At 46.0% G+C, this 18,480-nt stretch overlaps 1 protein-coding gene across 1 annotated transcript in view; it reads left to right on the top strand.

The window, feature by feature from the left end:
- Positions 1-18,480, top strand: part of TBCD (tubulin folding cofactor D) — a 118,109-nt gene that overhangs the window by 89,912 nt on the left and 9,717 nt on the right. Inside the window, exons 24-33 of the mRNA XM_044296277.1 lie at positions 1,005-1,036; positions 1,894-1,956; positions 2,068-2,144; positions 6,749-6,830; positions 9,216-9,334; positions 10,279-10,370; positions 10,455-10,595; positions 14,547-14,630; positions 14,869-15,027; positions 15,214-15,352. Coding sequence (XP_044152212.1) covers positions 1,005-1,036; positions 1,894-1,956; positions 2,068-2,144; positions 6,749-6,830; positions 9,216-9,334; positions 10,279-10,370; positions 10,455-10,595; positions 14,547-14,630; positions 14,869-15,027; positions 15,214-15,352 — 988 coding nt within the window. The remainder of the gene's footprint in view (positions 1-1,004; positions 1,037-1,893; positions 1,957-2,067; positions 2,145-6,748; positions 6,831-9,215; positions 9,335-10,278; positions 10,371-10,454; positions 10,596-14,546; positions 14,631-14,868; positions 15,028-15,213; positions 15,353-18,480) is intronic.

Genomic DNA, 18,480 nt, shown 5'->3' with positions numbered 1-18,480 from the left:
GAAACTCCCCAGATCATAATCCCATTGAGAACTTGTGGTCAATCCTCAAGAGGCGGGTGGACAAACAAAACCCACTAATTCTGACAAACTCCAAGAAGTGACTATGAGAGAATGGGTTGCTATCAGTCAGGAGTTGGCCCAGAAGGTGATTGAGAGCATGCCCAGTCGAATTGCAGAGGTCCTGAAAAAGAAGGGCCAACCCTGCAAATACTGACTCTTTGCATAAATGTCATGTAATTGTCGATAAAAGCCTTTGAAACGTGTGAAGTGCGTGTAATTATATTTCACTGCATCACAGAAACAACTGAAACAAAGATCTAAAAGCAGTTTAGCAGCAAACTTTGTGAAAACTAATATTTGTGTCATTCTCAGAACTTTTGGCCACGACTGTACATCGCTGTGTCCTCCTGTGTACATACATAACTGAGCCAGCTAGGACGTAGACGGTGATTTGTATACACCTGGGGTCCTCATGACAACGCTGCACCGGACATCGGAATTCGGAGTGTCTCAGTAGTGCAGCCTCACACTTCGGGCCTGTAACTTCAAATGACCATATCTCGTCCTAGAAGTAACGTATTAAAGAACCGTTTTCACGTTTTCTTTGTACATGAAGGTGACTTTGTTTTCTTCTGTTCGCTCTCCTTCTGTTCAGAGGTCCTTGCACCATTTTGCCCCCAGTCAGACCAGCGAACCAATATGTCTCAGGTCTATTAAAGGGGCAGGCAACACTGGGTAGCTGCCGCCAACCACAAATCCTTCCTAGTGTCACAGCTATGCTTTACTTGTTTACCAAGACCGCACAATCTCTGCTTGCTGTCAGTGAATGAAAGCATTCTTGTATACATCCAGAAGCTGATTCCCTGTACAGACCTGTTCATGTGCACAGCGGAGGGTTTGCTACCATCGTATCAGGTGTAGGCGACGCTCCTGGTGGGGGGGTTGCATCATATGGGATATTTAAAGGGGACTATGCTCTGCCTGATGTTGTCGTCTCTTTCTAGGGGCATGGGCGGAGAGCTGATGAGACCTGCAGGTAAGCAGTCAGTGATATGTGGCAGCCCCATAGATCTCCAGACCCCCCCCCCCCATTGGTGTCCGGATCCCCCCAGAGATCAGGATCCGGGATTAACATTACGAGATTTGTGTCTGTCCGTAGAGCCGGATTACTCTGGTCTTACACGTCTTACAGGGATTTGGGTGGAAGGATTGTCCTCCCCAGCCAGAGGCTCATTCCTGAGGACCTCAGGCTGCATGGCCAGGGGGCGCCCCATAAAGTGCCGGGGCCTACTCCTATAGAGAGGGCGCTGTCTGGACTGATTGTCCTCATGTGTGATGGGTGTTGGTTGGGAAGATGTACATCATGTTTGTGGCAGTGGTGATGAGAAGGTGGTGGAAGTATTGGATGGTGGGAGTAGTACAGATAATAGTGGTGATGATGGGGGTTATATTTATGATGGAGGTTATCAGACTGGGGATCCTGGAGATGATTATGATGGTGATATTGGACATTATACCAATAGAGGTGGTTGTGTTGGTGATGATGGTGGTAGTTGTGTTGGTAATGATATTACAGTAGTAATTGTACTGATTGCTGGTGATGCTGGGGGTAGTTGTACTGATAATGCTGTTGATGATGGTGGTAATTCTGTTGATAATGCTGGTGGTTTGAGGATGAATGTTGGTGGTGATAGTGATTGAATTGATGATGATAATGGTCCTATTGGAGGCTGCCTTACTGATTGTCCTGATGATGGTGACTGATGGTATTGGTGGTGGTAGTTGTGCTCATAATAGTAGTTATCGTACTGATGGGGGTAGTTGTGCTGACGTTAGTTATCATACAGATAACAATCCATAATGTGTTTTTTTGCTGTTTTTGTTTTTTTGCAGTTTGCGGTTTAATAGAAAAACTTTCCCTCTCGAAAATCCCAGACCCGGGCAGAGCTGCAGTAGGTGAGAGGTGGAATCTTCTTGTCGCTCCACCGTCCTCCATACAGCAGGCCGCCTGTCATATTATGGCGGCCCTCTTGCTAGGACTGACAACCCTGCCTCTGTGTCTTTCAGGCGGCTGGCAGCAGTTTATCGATGATTGCCTGAAAAACCTTCACCTCTTCTCCACGTCTGCCCGACAGAAGATAAAGGTACAGCTGTGATGTCATCAGATTCAGTGACCAGCGAGCGGGTTGTTAAATACACCTTTATGGAGCAATTACTGAGGTCATCAGTAAGATTTCAGTAGCAGTGATGTCACTTCTGTAATATACACCCCTGGAATCGGTGTGCTGTGATGTCATCAGCTGTAATAGAGTAGCGGTGATGTCACTTCTGTAATATACACCCCTGGAATCGGTGTGATGTCATCAGCTGTAATAGAGTAGCGGTGATGTCACTTCTGTAATATACACCCCTGGAATCGGTGTGCTGTGATGTCATCAGCTGTAATAGAGTAGCGGTGATGTCACTTCTGTAATATACACCCCTGGAATCTGTGTGCTGTGATGTCATCAGCTGTAATAGAGTAGCGGTGATGTCACTTCTGTAATATACACCCCTGGAATCTGTGTGCTGTGATGTCATCAGCTGTAATAGATTAGTGGTGATGTCACTTCTGTAATATACACCCCTGGAATCGGTGTGCTGTGATGTCATCAGCTGTAATAGAGTAGCGGTGATGTCACTTCTGTAATATACACCCCTGGAATCGGTGTGATGTCATCAGCTGTAATAGAGTAGCGGTGATGTCACTTCTGTAATATACACCCCTGGAATCGGTGTGCTGTGAGGTCATCAGCTGTAATAGATTAGTGGTGATGTCACTTCTGTAATATACACCCCTGGAATCGGTGTGCTGTGATGTCATCAGCTGTAATAGAGTAGCGGTGATGTCACTTCTGTAATATACACCCCTGGAATCTGTGTGCTGTGATGTCATCAGCTGTAATAGAGTAGCGGTGATGTCACTTCTGTAATATACACCCCTGGAATCGGTGTGATGTCATCAGCTGTAATAGAGTAGCGGTGATGTCACTTCTGTAATATACACCCCTGGAATCTGTGTGCTGTGATGTCATCAGCTGTAATAGATTAGTGGTGATGTCACTTCTGTAATATACACCCCTGGAATCGGTGTGCTGTGATGTCATCAGCTGTAATAGAGTAGCGGTGATGTCACTTCTGTAATATACACCCCTGGAATCTGTGTGCTGTGATGTCATCAGCTGTAATAGAGTAGCGGTGATGTCACTTCTGTAATATACACCCCTGGAATCGGTGTGATGTCATCAGCTGTAATAGAGTAGCGGTGATGTCACTTCTGTAATATACACCCCTGGAATCTGTGTGCTGTGATGTCATCAGCTGTAATAGAGTAGCGGTGATGTCACTTCTGTAATATACACCCCTGGAATCGGTGTGATGTCATCAGCTGTAATAGAGTAGCGGTGATGTCACTTCTGTAATATACACCCCTGGAATCTGTGTGCTGTGATGTCATCAGCTGTAATAGATTAGTGGTGATGTCACTTCTGTAATATACACCCCTGGAATCGGTGTGCTGTGATGTCATCAGCTGTAATAGAGTAGCAGTGATGTCACTTCTGGAATATACACCCCTGGAATCGGTGTGCAGTGAGGTCATCAGCTGTAATAGAGTAGCGGTGATGTCACTTCTGTAATATACACCCCTGGAATCGGTGTGCTGTGAGGTCATCAGCTGTAATAGAGTAGCGGTGATGTCACTTCTGTAATATACACCCCTGGAATCGGTGTGCAGTGATGTCATCAGCTGTAAGAGAGCAGCGGTGATGTCACTTCTGTAATATACACCCCTGGAATCGGTGTGATGTCATCAGCTGTAATAGAGTAGCGGTGATGTCACTTCTGTAATATACACCCCTGGAATCGGTGTGCAGTGATGTCATCAGCTGTAATAGAGTAGCGGTGATGTCACTTCTGTAATATACACCCCTGGAATCGGTGTGCTGTGAGGTCATCAGCTGTAATAGAGTAGCGGTGATGTCACTTCTGTAATATACACCCCTGGAATCGGTGTGCTGTGAGGTCATCAGCTGTAATAGAGTAGCGGTGATGTCACTTCTGTAATATACACCCCTGGAATCGGTGTGCTGTGAGGTCATCAGCTGTAATAGAGTAGCGGTGATGTCACTTCTGTAATATACACCCCTGGAATCGGTGTGCTGTGATGTCATCAGCTGTAATAGAGTAGCGGTGATGTCACTTCTGTAATATACACCTCTGGAATCGGTGTGCTGTGAGGTCATCAGCTGTAAGAGAGCAGCGGTGATGTCACTTCTGTAATATACACCCCTGGAATCGGTGTGCTGTGATGTCATCAGCTGTAATAGAGTAGCGATGATGTCACTTCTGTAATATACACCCCTGGAATCTGTGTGCTGTGATGTCATCAGCTGTAATAGATTAGTGGTGATGTCACTTCTGTAATATACACCCCTGGAATCGGTGTGCTGTGATGTCATCAGCTGTAATAGAGTAGTGGTGATGTCACTTCTGTAATATACACCCCTGGAATCGGTGTGCTGTGATGTAATCAGCTGTAATAGAGTAGCGGTGATGTCACTTCTGTAATATACACCTCTGGAATCGGTGTGCTGTGAGGTCATCAGCTGTAAGAGAGCAGCGGTGATGTCACTTCTGTAATATACACCCCTGGAATCGGTGTGCAGTGAGGTCATCAGCTGTAATAGAGTAGCGGTGATGTCACTTCTGTAATATACACCCCTGGAATCGGTGTGCTGTGAGGTCATCAGCTGTAATAGAGTAGCGGTGATGTCACTTCTGTAATATACACCCCTGGAATCGGTGTGCTGTGATGTCATCAGCTGTAATAGAGTAGCGGTGATGTCACTTCTGTAATATACACCCCTGGAATCGGTGTGATGTCATCAGCTGTAATAGAGTAGCGGTGATGTCACTTCTGTAATATACACCTCTGGAATCGGTGTGCTGTGAGGTCATCAGCTGTAATAGAGTAGCGGTGATGTCACTTCTGTAATATACACCCCTGGAATCGGTGTGATGTCATCAGCTGTAATAGAGTAGCGGTGATGTCACTTCTGTAATATACACCCCTGGAATCGGTGTGCTGTGAGGTCATCAGCTGTAATAGAGTAGCGGTGATGTCACTTCTGTAATATACACCCCTGGAATCGGTGTGATGTCATCAGCTGTAATAGAGTAGCAGTGATGTCACTTCTGTAATATACACCTCTGGAATCGGTGTGCTGTGAGGTCATCAGCTGTAATAGAGTAGCGGTGATGTCACTTCTGTAATATACACCCCTGGAATCGGTGTGATGTCATCAGCTGTAATAGAGTAGCGGTGATGTCACTTCTGTAATATACACCCCTGGAATCGGTGTGCTGTGAGGTCATCAGCTGTAATAGAGTAGCGGTGATGTCACTTCTGTAATATACACCCCTGGAATCGGTGTGATGTCATCAGCTGTAATAGAGTAGCGGTGATGTCACTTCTGTAATATACACCTCTGGAATCGGTGTGCTGTGAGGTCATCAGCTGTAATAGAGTAGCGGTGATGTCACTTCTGTAATATACACCCCTGGAATCGGTGTGATGTCATCAGCTGTAATAGAGTAGCGGTGATGTCACTTCTGTAATATACACCCCTGGAATCGGTGTGCTGTGAGGTCATCAGCTGTAATAGAGTAGCGGTGATGTCACTTCTGTAATATACACCCCTGGAATCGGTGTGATGTCATCAGCTGTAATAGAGTAGCGGTGATGTCACTTCTGTAATATACACCCCTGGAATCGGTGTGATGTCATCAGCTGTAATAGAGCAGCGGTGATGTCACTTCTGTAATATACACCCCTGGAATCGGTGTGCTGTGAGGTCATCAGCTGTAATAGAGTAGCGGTGATGTCACTTCTGTAATATACACCCCTGGAATCGGTGTGCAGTGATGTCATCAGCTGTAATAGAGTAGCGGTGATGTCACTTCTGTAATATACACCCCTGGAATCGGTGTGCTGTGAGGTCATCAGCTGTAATAGAGTAGCGGTGATGTCACTTCTGTAATATACACCCCTGGAATCGGTGTGCTGTGAGGTCATCAGCTGTAAGAGAGCAGCGGTGATGTCACCGTAGTATAATATGCCCATTTCTATGTCTGTGATGTCATCAGTTATATTTGTGCAGCACTGATGTCACTTCTGTAATATATACCTCTGTAATTGGTAGAGAAGCAGTGATGTCATGTGTATAATATGCCTTTATATTTCCCTTATTTTGGGTAGTAGTGAAGTCATGTCTGTATATAACACCCTGTGACATAATCGGTTATGCTTAGATAGTAGTGATGTCAGGTCTGTGTACTAGGCCCTCACCATCAGTGAATGATGTCATCACGTGATTGAAAAGCGTGATGTCCTCAGTTGCACTGGGAAGCAATGAGCGGTTTCTTTAGTGCACCTTTATATTTGACAGTCAGTGATGTCATCAGACTTTTATCAATGCTAGTGATGTCACACCTGGGTTTTTCTGCCATCCTGTGATGTCATCAGTTGTATTTCTGATCCACTGATGACACGCTGATAAGCGCAGGGCACTATTACTGCTCCCATGTGCAGTACCTTTTAGGGTATTGCTATGGGATGTTGTGGGGCAGTCTGACCTGTGGTAGGTTTACTATAGGACGACATACTGATGGCAGTGGATACTCTTTGGTCTCTGTTTTCTACCTGCAGGAAGCTGCTGTTTCTGCCCTGTCTGCCCTGTGTAATGAGTTTTATCGGGGACCAGCTGGAGAGGTCGATCCGGTCACACAAGGTGAGTGAATCACCCTCAGCTTCTTCTTAAAGGGACCACATCAATTGCAGCAACAAACACATCTAAGGCAATTAACTTCCATAGTCAGACCCATCCCTATAGTCACACCTGTTTTTCTAAAGAAGAAATAGCATCATAAGTGGATCGAAAGATTCCTGCCCTACATATAAAACCTATGTGTAACCAGAACAAGGAAAAGAGCCTCCAGGGGACGAAAGAAGAGAGATTCAACCAAACCCTACAGTAATTTCTAGTTCTCCACATTGTGAAATCCATCACTGTTCAGTCATTGAAACCTCATTACGGGAATCTGAAGTGAGGTGTCAGCATGAGCATAGACAGATCCTTCCTCTTCATATTATCCTGCGTCGTGTATATTATATCTAAATCATAATACTGTATAACTACTATTATACTGCTCCTATGTGCAAGAATATAACTGCTATAACACTGCCTCCTATGTACAGGAATATAACTACTATAATACTGCTCCTATGTACAAGAATATAACTACTATAATACTGCCTCCTATATACAAGAATATAACTACTATAATACTGCTCCTATGTACAAGAATATAACTACTATAATACTGCTCCTATGTACAGGAATATAACTACTATAATACTGCTCCTATGTACAAGAATATAACTACTATAATACTGCTCCTGTGTACAAGAATATAACTACTATAATACTGCCTCCTATATACAAGAATATAACTACTATAATACTGCCTCCTATGTACAAGAATATAACTACTATAATACTGCTCCTATGTACAAGAATATAACTACTATAATACTGCTCCTATGTACAAGAATATAACTACTATAATACTGCCCCTATGTACAAGAATATAACTACTATAATACTGCTCCTATGTACAAGAATATATCTACTATAATACTGCTCTTATGTACGAGAATATAACTACTATAATACTGCCTCCTATGTACAAGAATATAACTACTATAATACTGCTCCTATATACAAGAATATATCTACTATTTTACTGCTCCTATGTACAAGAATATAACTACTATAATACTGCTCCTATATACAAGAATATATCTACTATTTTACTGCTCCTATGTACAAGAATATAACTACTATAATACTGCTCCTATGTACAAGAATATAACTACTATAACACTGCTCCTATGTACAAGAATATAACTACTATAATACTGCTCCTATGTACAGGAATATAACTACTATAATACTGCTCCTATGTACAGGAATATAACTACTATAATACTGCTCCTATGTACAAGAATATAACTACTATAATACTGCCTCCTATGTACAAGAATATAACTACTATAATACTACTCCTATGTACAAGAATATAACTACTATAATACTGCTCCTATGTACAAGGATATAACTACTATAATACTGCTCCTATGTACAAGAATATAACTACTATAATACTGCTCCTATGTACAAGAATATAACTACTATAATACTGCTACTATGTATAAGAATATAACTACTATAATACTGCTCCTATGTACAAGAATATAACTACTATAATACTGCCTCCTATGTACAAGAATATAACTACTATAATACTGCCTCCTATGTACAAGAATATAACTACTATAATACTGCTCCTATGTACAAGAATATAACTACTATAATACTGCTCCTATGTACAAGAATATAACTACTATAATACTGCTCCTATGTACAAGGAATATAACTACTATAATACTGCTCCTATGTACAGGAATATAACTACTATAATACTGCTCCTATGTACAAGAATATAACTACTATAATACTGCTCCTATGTACAAGATATACTACTATAATACTGCTCCTATGTGCAAGAATATAACTACTATAATACTGCTCCTATGTACAAGAATATAACTACTATAATACTGCCTCCTATGTACAAGAATATAACTGCTATAATACTGCTCCTATGTGCAAGAATATAACTACTATAATACTGCTCCTATGTACAAGAATATAACTACTATAATACTGCTCCTATGTGCAAGAATATAACTACTATAATACTGCTCCTATGTACAGGAATATAACTACTATAATACTGCCTCCTATGTACAAGAATATAACTACTATAATAGTGCCTCATATGTACAAGAATATAACTACTATAATACTGCTCCTATGTACAAGAATATAACTACTATAATACTGCTCCTATGTACAAGAATATAACTGCTATAATAGTGCTCCTATGTACAGGAATATAACTACTATAATACTGCTCCTATGTACAAGAATATAACTGCTATAATAGTGCTCCTATGTATAAGAATATAGCCGCTATAATGCAGTAGTTGGGGGCTCTAGGCTGTTATGTCCAGTATATTATAAGTTATTGTCCTCCTTTCCTTCTCACAGATGAGATTATAAGTTATTACATTGCGCAGCTGCACAGTGCGGAGGAGATGACTCGCTGCGGCTTTTCCTTGTCTTTGGGGGCGCTGCCACAGTTCATGCTGCGGAACAAGCTTCAGCAGGTACATGTTGGGCCCCGGGCTCGGTGCTGCTCCGGGCGCCACGTGAGGAATAGTGTGCGCTATCCCTGTGATGACACATTTTTGAGATCTCCCGTTCTGACCCAGAAACTGTGACTCTGCAATTAGTGGGAAATGCAAATGTCTCCAGACGTTTCCTGATATTTCATCAGCTGGCATCATCATGGCGGAGGGGGGGGCTGAGATCCACTGTATACCGACATATACCTGACAGGTGCTAATGTTACTGCTATGTGGGCAGCTGCAAGGCTCAGTATTTTATTTCTGTCAGCCAGAATAGACCTGCAATAGTGCCCCCATTCCTCACAGCAGTGCCCATAACAGCTACTCGCAACTGTGTCCCGTAATGGAGCCAGCCCACGCTCCGTAATGGAGCCAGCCCGCGCCCACGCTCCGTAATGGAGCCAGCCCGCGCCCCATTATTGTAACCTCCCAAATTACCTCCATAATAAAGCCCCTCACAACAATGTAGAAATGCTACTTCCAGCACTGCCCCCATAATACAGCCCCCTCACTATATTAGAGCCTTCTACAACAGTGCAGCTTAAAACAGCCCCCATAGTGAAGCCACTCCAAACAATCCTCTGTCGTAGTTCCTCCATAGTAACGGCATTCTGCATCAGTGCCCCCATAATGGAGGCGACTCACAGCAATGTCCACACAACAGACTGTGCCAATTGTTTGTCCTCTGAGCCAACAGGCAGCAGTGCCCCCGACTATGCCAGCTCACATCATTGTCCGTATAGATCCAGCAGTTCCCCCATAACAGGGGAGCTCACAGCAATGTGAAGGAGCAGGTTACATGCACCCCTAGGGGGCTCACGTGATGCCAGTAACAGTTGTGGGGGTACAGCTGTATACAGTGGCTCCATATGTATCGCATAAATATGGGGATCATCATCATCTTCTTCTTTCTCATCCTTAAGGTTCTGGAGGGACTGAGGAAGGCCACCACCACCTCCAGGAAGGACCTCAGCTTTGCCGAGTCCAGAAGTGACGCCCTGAAGGCCTTGTCCCAGTATGTAGACCTCCTCCGGTGCCGTGGGCCCCCACATTGGTGGCAATGGCGCCATCACTTGTCACATTTGTGTCTGTCATGCAGGGTGTGTCAGAGCGTGGGAGTGGATGCAGCCGGTTCCCCATCAGAGGTCCTGTGCCGGGAGAACGTGCCCCTGGTCTATAACACTCTGCTAACCTGCATGAATGACTACACCACAGACAGCCGGGGCGACGTCGGCTCCTGGTAAGGGCGCTGTGCCCGCCTTTTTACACCCCCGCATTGCATTCATGTATAGACCATTCCATGGTCATTTAGGGGCTGCTGAGAGTGCTTGACGCCTGCATTTCTGCTGTTTGCCCATCTGGTGGCGCTGTGGCTCAGTCTCTGATAGCATCTGTATTCACAAGCGGTGGTTTAGTGGCATTCCTCCTAGTATTTACCCATTTGTGCCAGGCCGTGATGATTGTTTGATGCCATTGCTCTCTGCTATCAGCCCCTACAGGCAGGGAAAGGCTGAACATGATTCCTTAGGACAGTGGTCCTCAACTCCAGTCCTCAGGGCCCACCTGCCGCTCATGTTTTCAGGATTTCCTTAGTATTGGGCAGCTGATATAATTAGTGTCCATCCATCAGGATTTACCCCAGGTATTCATTCTGTGGGAAAATCCTGACCGGCAAGTGGGCCCTGAGGACTGAGGTTGGGGAACCCTGCCCTAGGAGGACTAGACATGACACTTCCCTGCTTCTCTCCACAAGAAGCTGCATGGTGAAGACTCCCCACTAGATGGCAGCATTGTACACGCACAGCATTCCCAGAATCCTTACCCGCAGTATGTTGGAGAGACATAAATCACTGCATGGCTAGGAAGATTTGGAAGGATCCCGTCTCCTCCTGCCCATCCTATAACACCCAGCCCCTCATCTATCCTCCTGCCCATCCTATAGCACCCAGCCCCTCTCCTATCCTCCTGCCCATTCTATAGCACCCAGCCCCTCATCTATCCTCCTGCCCATTCTATAGCACCCAGCCTCTCATCTATCCTCCTGCCCATCCTATAACACCCAGCCCCTCATCTATCCTCCTGCCCATCCTATAACACCCAGCCCCTCATCTATCCTCCTGCCCATCCTATAACACCCAGCCCCTCATCTATCCTCCTGCCCATCCTATAACACCCAGCCCCTCTCCTATCCTCCTGCCATTCTATAGCACCCAGCCTCTCATCTATCCTCCTGCCCATCCTATAGCACCCAGCCCCTCATCTATCCTCCTGCCATTCTATAGCACCCAGCCCCTCATCTATCCTCCTGCCCATCTATAGCACCCAGCCCCTCATCTATCCTCCTGCCCATTCTATAACACCCAGCCCCTCTCCTATCCTCCTGCCCATCCTATAACACCCAGCCCCTCTCCTATCCTCCTGCCATTCTATAACACCCAGCCTCCCATCTATCCTCCTGCCCATCCTATAACACCCAGCCCCTCATCTATCCTCCTGCCCATCCTATAACACCCAGCCTATCATCTATCCTCCTGCCCATCCTATAACACCCAGCCCCTCATCTATCCTCCTGCCCATCCTATAACACCCAGCCCCTCTCCTATCCTCCTGCCCATTCTATATCACCCAGCCTCTCATCTATCCTCCTGCCCATCCTATAACACCCAGCCCCTCATCTATCCTCCTGCCCATTCTATAGCACCCAGCCTCTCATCTATCCTCCTGCCCATCCTATAACACCCAGCCCCTCATCTATCCTCCTGCCCATCCTATAACACCCAGCCCCTCTCCTATCCTCCTGCCCATTCTATAACACCCAGCCTCCCATCTATCCTCCTGCCCATCCTATAACCCCAGCCCCTCATCTATCCTCCTGCCCATCCTATAACACCCAGCCCCTCATCTATCCTCCTGCCCATTCTATAGCACCCAGCCCCTCATCTATCCTCCTGCCCATCCTATAACACCCAGCCCCTCATCTATCCTCCTGCCCATCCTATAGCACCCAGCCCCTCATCTATCCTCCTGCCCATCCTATAACACCCAGCCTCTCATCTATCCTCCTGCCCATCCTATAACACCCAGCCCCTCATCTATCCTCCTGCCCATTCTATAGCACCCAGCCCCTCATCTATCCTCCTGCCCATTCTATAGCACCCAGCCTCTCATCTATCCTCCTGCCCATCCTATAACACCCAGCCCCTCATCTATCCTCCTGCCCATCCTATAACACCCAGCCCCTCCTCTATCCTCCTGCCCATCCTATAACACCCAGCCCCTCATCTATCCTCCTGCCCATCCTATAACACCTAGCCCCTCATCTATCCTCCTGCCCATCCTATAACACCCAGCCCCTCATCTATCCTCCTGCCCATTCTATAGCACCCAGCCCCTCTCTATCCTCCTGCCCATCCTATAACACCCAGCCCCTCATCTATCCTCCTGCCCATCCTATAACACCCAGCCCCTCATCTATCCTCCTGCCCATTCTATAGCACCCAGCCCCTCATCTATCCTCCTGCCCATTCTATAGCACCCAGCCCCTCATCTATCCTCCTGCCCATTCTATAGCACCCAGCCCCTCATCTATCCTCCTGCCCATTCTATAGCACCCAGCCCCTCATCTATCCTCCTGCCCATCCTATAACACCCAGCCCCTCATCTATCCTCCTGCCCATCCTATAACACCCAGCCCCCTCTCCTATCCTCCTGCCCATTCTATAGCACCCAGCCTCTCATCTATCCTCCTGCCCATCCTATAGCACCCAGCCCCTCATCTATCCTCCTGCCCATCCTATAGCACCCAGCCCCTCATCTATCCTCCTGCCCATCCTACCTGTTCTGTAGTGTCTAGACCCCTGCCTGTTTTCCTGCCCATTCTATAGTACTGAGCCCTTCACCCATCCTCCTGCCTATTCTATAACACCCAGCCCCCACCCATCCTCCTGCCCATTCTATAGCACCCAGCCCCCACCCATCCTCCTGCCCATTCTATAGCACCCAGCCCCTCATCTATCCTCCTGCTCATTCTATAGTACCCAGCCTCCCACCCATCCTCCTGCCCATCCTATAACACCCAGCCCCTCATCTATCCTCCTGCCCATCCTACCTGTTCAGTAGTGTCTAGACCCCTGCCTGTTTTCCTGCCCATTCTATAGTACTGAGCCCTTCACCCATCCTCCTGCCCATTCTATAGCACCCAGCCCCCCACCCATCCTCCTGCCCATTCTATAGCACCCAGCCCCTCATCTATCCTCCTGCCCATCCTATAACACCCAGCCCCTCATCTATCCTCCTGCCCATTCTATAGCACCCAGCCCCTCATCTATCCTCCTGCCCATCCTATAGCACCCAGCCTCTCATCTATCCTCCTGCCCATTCTATAGTACTGAGCCCTTCACCCATCCTCCTGCCCATTCTATAGCTCCCAGCCCCTCATCTATCCTCCTGCCCATCCTATAACACCCAGCCCCTCATCTATCCTCCTGCCCATTCTATAGCACCCAGCCCCTCATCTATCCTCCTGCCCATTCTATAGTACCCAGCCTCCCACCCATCCTCCTGCCCATTCTATAGCACCCAGCCTCTCATCTATCCTCCTGCCCATTCTATAGTACTGAGCCCTTCACCCATCCTCCTGCCCATTCTATAGCTCCCAGCCCCTCATCTATCCTCCTGCCCATCCTATAACACCCAGCCCCTCATCTATCCTCCTGCCCATTCTATAGTACCCAGCCCCTCATCTATCCTCCTGCCCATTCTATAGTACCCAGCCTCCCACCCATCCTCCTGCCCATTCTATAGCACCCAGCCTCCCACCCAGCCTCCTGACCCTTAAGCTTTCCATGATATTCACTTTACTATATTGGTCTCCCGGTCTTCTGCCCAGTCTGAAAGCCTTTGTGATTGCGGCAGTCTGGTCCCGGGGACTTCTCCCTCCTCCTCTTCTATTGGTTGCTGTAATAAAGACATGGAGGGAATCAGCCCCTAATCTGTGCGGAATATCCAGACCGCACGTGAGGAGACACAGGAATGTCAGCTCTGATATCCCTGAGGAGGAAGGTCCTGGCAGGGCACTAGAGAGAGGAGCCCTATTTACAATAAACCTATCCTGTCACATATCCTGCGTCCCGCTCCCCCATCACTGCTGATGTCATAAGTGATAATAATTAATGTCCGGTGTTATTTCTAGGGTGAGAGAAGCGGCGATGGCCAGTCTCCTGGAGATCACACTGCTACTGGTGAAAACGGCGCCGGATCTAATAGGAGAAGACATGTACGTTACCGAGGAACTCATTGAAGGCGGCTGATGGTATCTTGTAGAGATCACAGGCTGAAGGTTACTCCCAGGGTGCTCCCCAGCAGCACAGAGGATTTCAGGAGTGGAGTGTGCTGATCCTGTAGAGGTCACAGGATGAGAGTTACATAGTGGAAGGAGCAGGGTCCTCCCAGCAGCACAGAGGATTTCAGTGGAGATCACAGGCTTATTTGCTTGGTTTTTTCGTCCTCTGCAGCTGTCGGAGGATGATGTGCTCGGTGGCACAGCAGTCGGCAGAGAAGATCGATCGTTTCCGAGCACATGCTGGTTCCGTCTTCCTCAAACTCCTGCACCAAGATGCACCAAGAATCCCTAACATTCCACATCGAGAGGAGCTGGAGAGCATATTTGACAGGTATCTATCTATATATCTAGCTAGCAGTTGTGGCATGCTGAAGGGTGACAGCTCCTAATGGTAACCCTACTCACCCAGCTGCTCCACACATGACATATCAATGGAATTTTACGAGGCAGAATTTTAGGGTTGTGATATTATATAGTATATTGTATAGTTTATTGGCCCCTTTTTTCCCCTTCCCAGGTCACAGGTAGATTCTCTAAACTGGAACGCACCTTCACAAGCCTTCCCCCGGATCACACAGCTCCTGGCCTTACCAGCCTACAGATACTACGTCCTGATGGGGCTGACAGTCTCTGTTGGGGGATTAACTGAATCAACGGTGAGAAACTCATTGTAACTGCTCCATCCAGACACTTCTATTCTGCTGGTGCAGTCACTGTGTACACACATTACTTATCCTGTACTGATCCTGAGTTACATCCTGTATTATACTCCAGAGCTGCACTCACTATTCTGCTGGTGCAGTCACTGTGTACATACATTACTTATCCTGTACTGATCCTGAGTTACATCCTGTATTATACTCCAGAGCTGCACTCACTATTCTGCTGGTGCAGTCACTGTGTACATACATTACTTATCCTGTACTGATCCTGAGTTACATTGTGTATTATACTCCAGAGCTGCACTCACTATTCTGCTGGTGCAGTCACTGTGTACACACATTACTTATCCTGTACTGATCCTGAGTTACATCCTGTATTATACTCCAGAGCTGCACTCACTATTCTGCTGGTGTAGTCACTGTGTACATACATTACTTATCCTGTACTGATCCTGAGTTACATCCTGTATTATACTCCGGAGCTGCACTCACTATTCTGCTGGTGGAGTCACTGTGTACATACATTACTTATCCTGTACTGATCCTGAGTTACATCCTGTATTATACTCCAGAGCTGCACTCACTATTCTGCTGGTGCAGTCACTGTGTACACACATTACTTATCCTGTACTGATCCTGAGTTACATCCTCTATTATACTCCAGAGCTGCACTCACTATTCTGCTGGTGCAGTCACTGTGCACACACATTACTTATCCTGTACTGATCCTGAGTTACATCCTGTATTATACTCCAGAGCTGCACTCACTATTCTGCTGGTGCAGTCACTGTGTACATACATTACTTATCCTGTGCTGATCCTGAGTTACATCCTGTATTATACTCCAGAGCTGCACTCCCTATTCTGCTGGTGCAGTCACTGTGTACACACATTACTTATCCTGTACTGATCCTGAGTTACATCCTCTATTATACTCCAGAGCTGCACTCACTATTCTGCTGGTGTAGTCACTGTGTACATACATTACTTATCCTGTACTGATCCTGAGTTACATCCTGTATTATACTCCAGAGCTGCACTCACTATTCTGCTGGTGCAGTCACTGTGTACATACATTACTTATCCTGTACTGATCCTGAGTTACATCCTGTATTATACTCCAGAGCTGCACTCCCTATTCTGCTGGTGCAGTCACTGTGTACACACATTACTTATCCTGTACTGATCCTGAGTTACATCCTGTATTATGCTCCAGAGCTGCACTCACTATTCTGCTGGTGCAGTCACTGTGTACATACATTACTTATCCTGTACTGATCCTGAGTTACATCCTGTATTATACTCCAGAGCTACACTCACTATTCTGCTGGTGCAGTCACTGTGTACATACATTACTTATCCTGTACTGATCCTGAGCTACATCCTGTATTATACTCCAGAGCTGCACTCACTATTCTGCTGATGGAGTCACTGTGTACATACATTACTTATCCTGTACTGATCCTGAGTTACCTCCTGTATTATACTCCAGAGCTGCACTCACTATTCTGCTGGTGCAGTCACTGTGTACATACATTACTTATCCTGTACTGATCCTGAGTTACATCCTGTATTATACTCCAGAGCTGCACTCACTATTCTGCTGGTGCAGTCACTGTGTATATACATTACTTATCCTGTACTGATCCTGAGTTACATCCTGTATTATACTCCAGAGCTGCACTCACTATTCTGCTGGTGCAGTCACTGTGTACATACATTACTTATCCTGTACTGATCCAGAGTTACATCCTGTATTATACTCCAGAGCTGCACTCACTATTCTGCTGGTGCAGTCACTGTGTACACACATTACTTATCCTGTACTGATCCTGAGTTACATCCTGTATTATACTGCAGAGCTTCACTCACTATTCTGCTGGTGGAGCCACTGTGTACATACATTACTTATCCTGTACTGATCCTGAGTTACATCCTGTATTATACTCCAGAGCTGCACTCACTGTTCTGCTGGTGCAGTCACTGTGTACATACATTACTTATCCTGTACTGATTCTGAGTTACATTCTGTATTATCCTCCAGAGCTGCACTCACTATTCTGCTGGTGCAGTCACTGTGTACATACATTGCTTATCCTGTACTGATCCTGAGTTACATCCTGTATTATACTACAGAGCTGCACTCACTATTCTGCTGGTGCAGTCACTGTGTACATACATTACTTATCCTGTACTGATCCTGAGTTACATCCTGTATTATACTCCAGAGCTGCACTCACTATTCTGCTGGTGCAGTCACTGTGTACATACATTACTTATCCTGTACTGATCCTGAGTTACATCCTGTATTATACTCCAGAGCTGCACTCACTATTCTGCTGGTGCAGTCACTGTGTACATACATTACTTATCCTGTACTGATCCTGAGTTACATCCTGTATTATACTCCAGAGCTGCACTCACTATTCTGCTGGTGCAGTCACTGTGTACATACATTACTTATCCTGTACTGATCCTGAGTTACATCCTGTATTATACTCCAGAGCTGCACTCACTATTCTGCTGGTGCAGTCACTGTGTGCATACATTACTTATCCTGTACTGATCCTGAGTTACATCCTGTATTATACTCCAGAGCTGCACTCACTATTCTTCTGGTGCAGTCACTGTGTACATACATTACTTATCCTGTACTGATCCTGAGTTACATCCTGTATTATACCCAGAGCTGCAGTCACTATTCTGCTGGTGCAGTCACTATGTACATACATTACTTATCCTGTACTGATCCTGAGTTACATCCTGTATTATACTCCAGAGCTGCACTCACTATTCTGCTGGTGCAGTCACTGTGTACATACATTACTTATCCTGTACTGATCCTGAGTTACATCCTGTATTATACTCCAGAGCTGCACTCACTATTCTGCTGGTGCAGTCACTGTGTACATACATTACTTATCCTGTACTGATCCCGAGTTACATCCTGTATTATACTCCAGAGCTGCACTCACTATTCTGCTGGTGCAGTCACTGTGTACATACATTACTTATCCTGTACTGATCCTGAGTTACATCCTGTATTATACTCCAGAGCTGCACTCACTATTCTTCTGGTGCAGTCACTGTGTACATACATTACTTATCCTGTACTGATCCTG

The sequence above is a fragment of the Bufo gargarizans genome, chromosome 6 (assembly GCF_014858855.1).
Source record: "Bufo gargarizans isolate SCDJY-AF-19 chromosome 6, ASM1485885v1, whole genome shotgun sequence".
NCBI lineage: Eukaryota > Metazoa > Chordata > Amphibia > Anura > Bufonidae > Bufo > Bufo gargarizans.
Note: the sequence above shows the minus strand (reverse complement) of the source record. Positions and strands in the feature narration are given on the sequence as shown.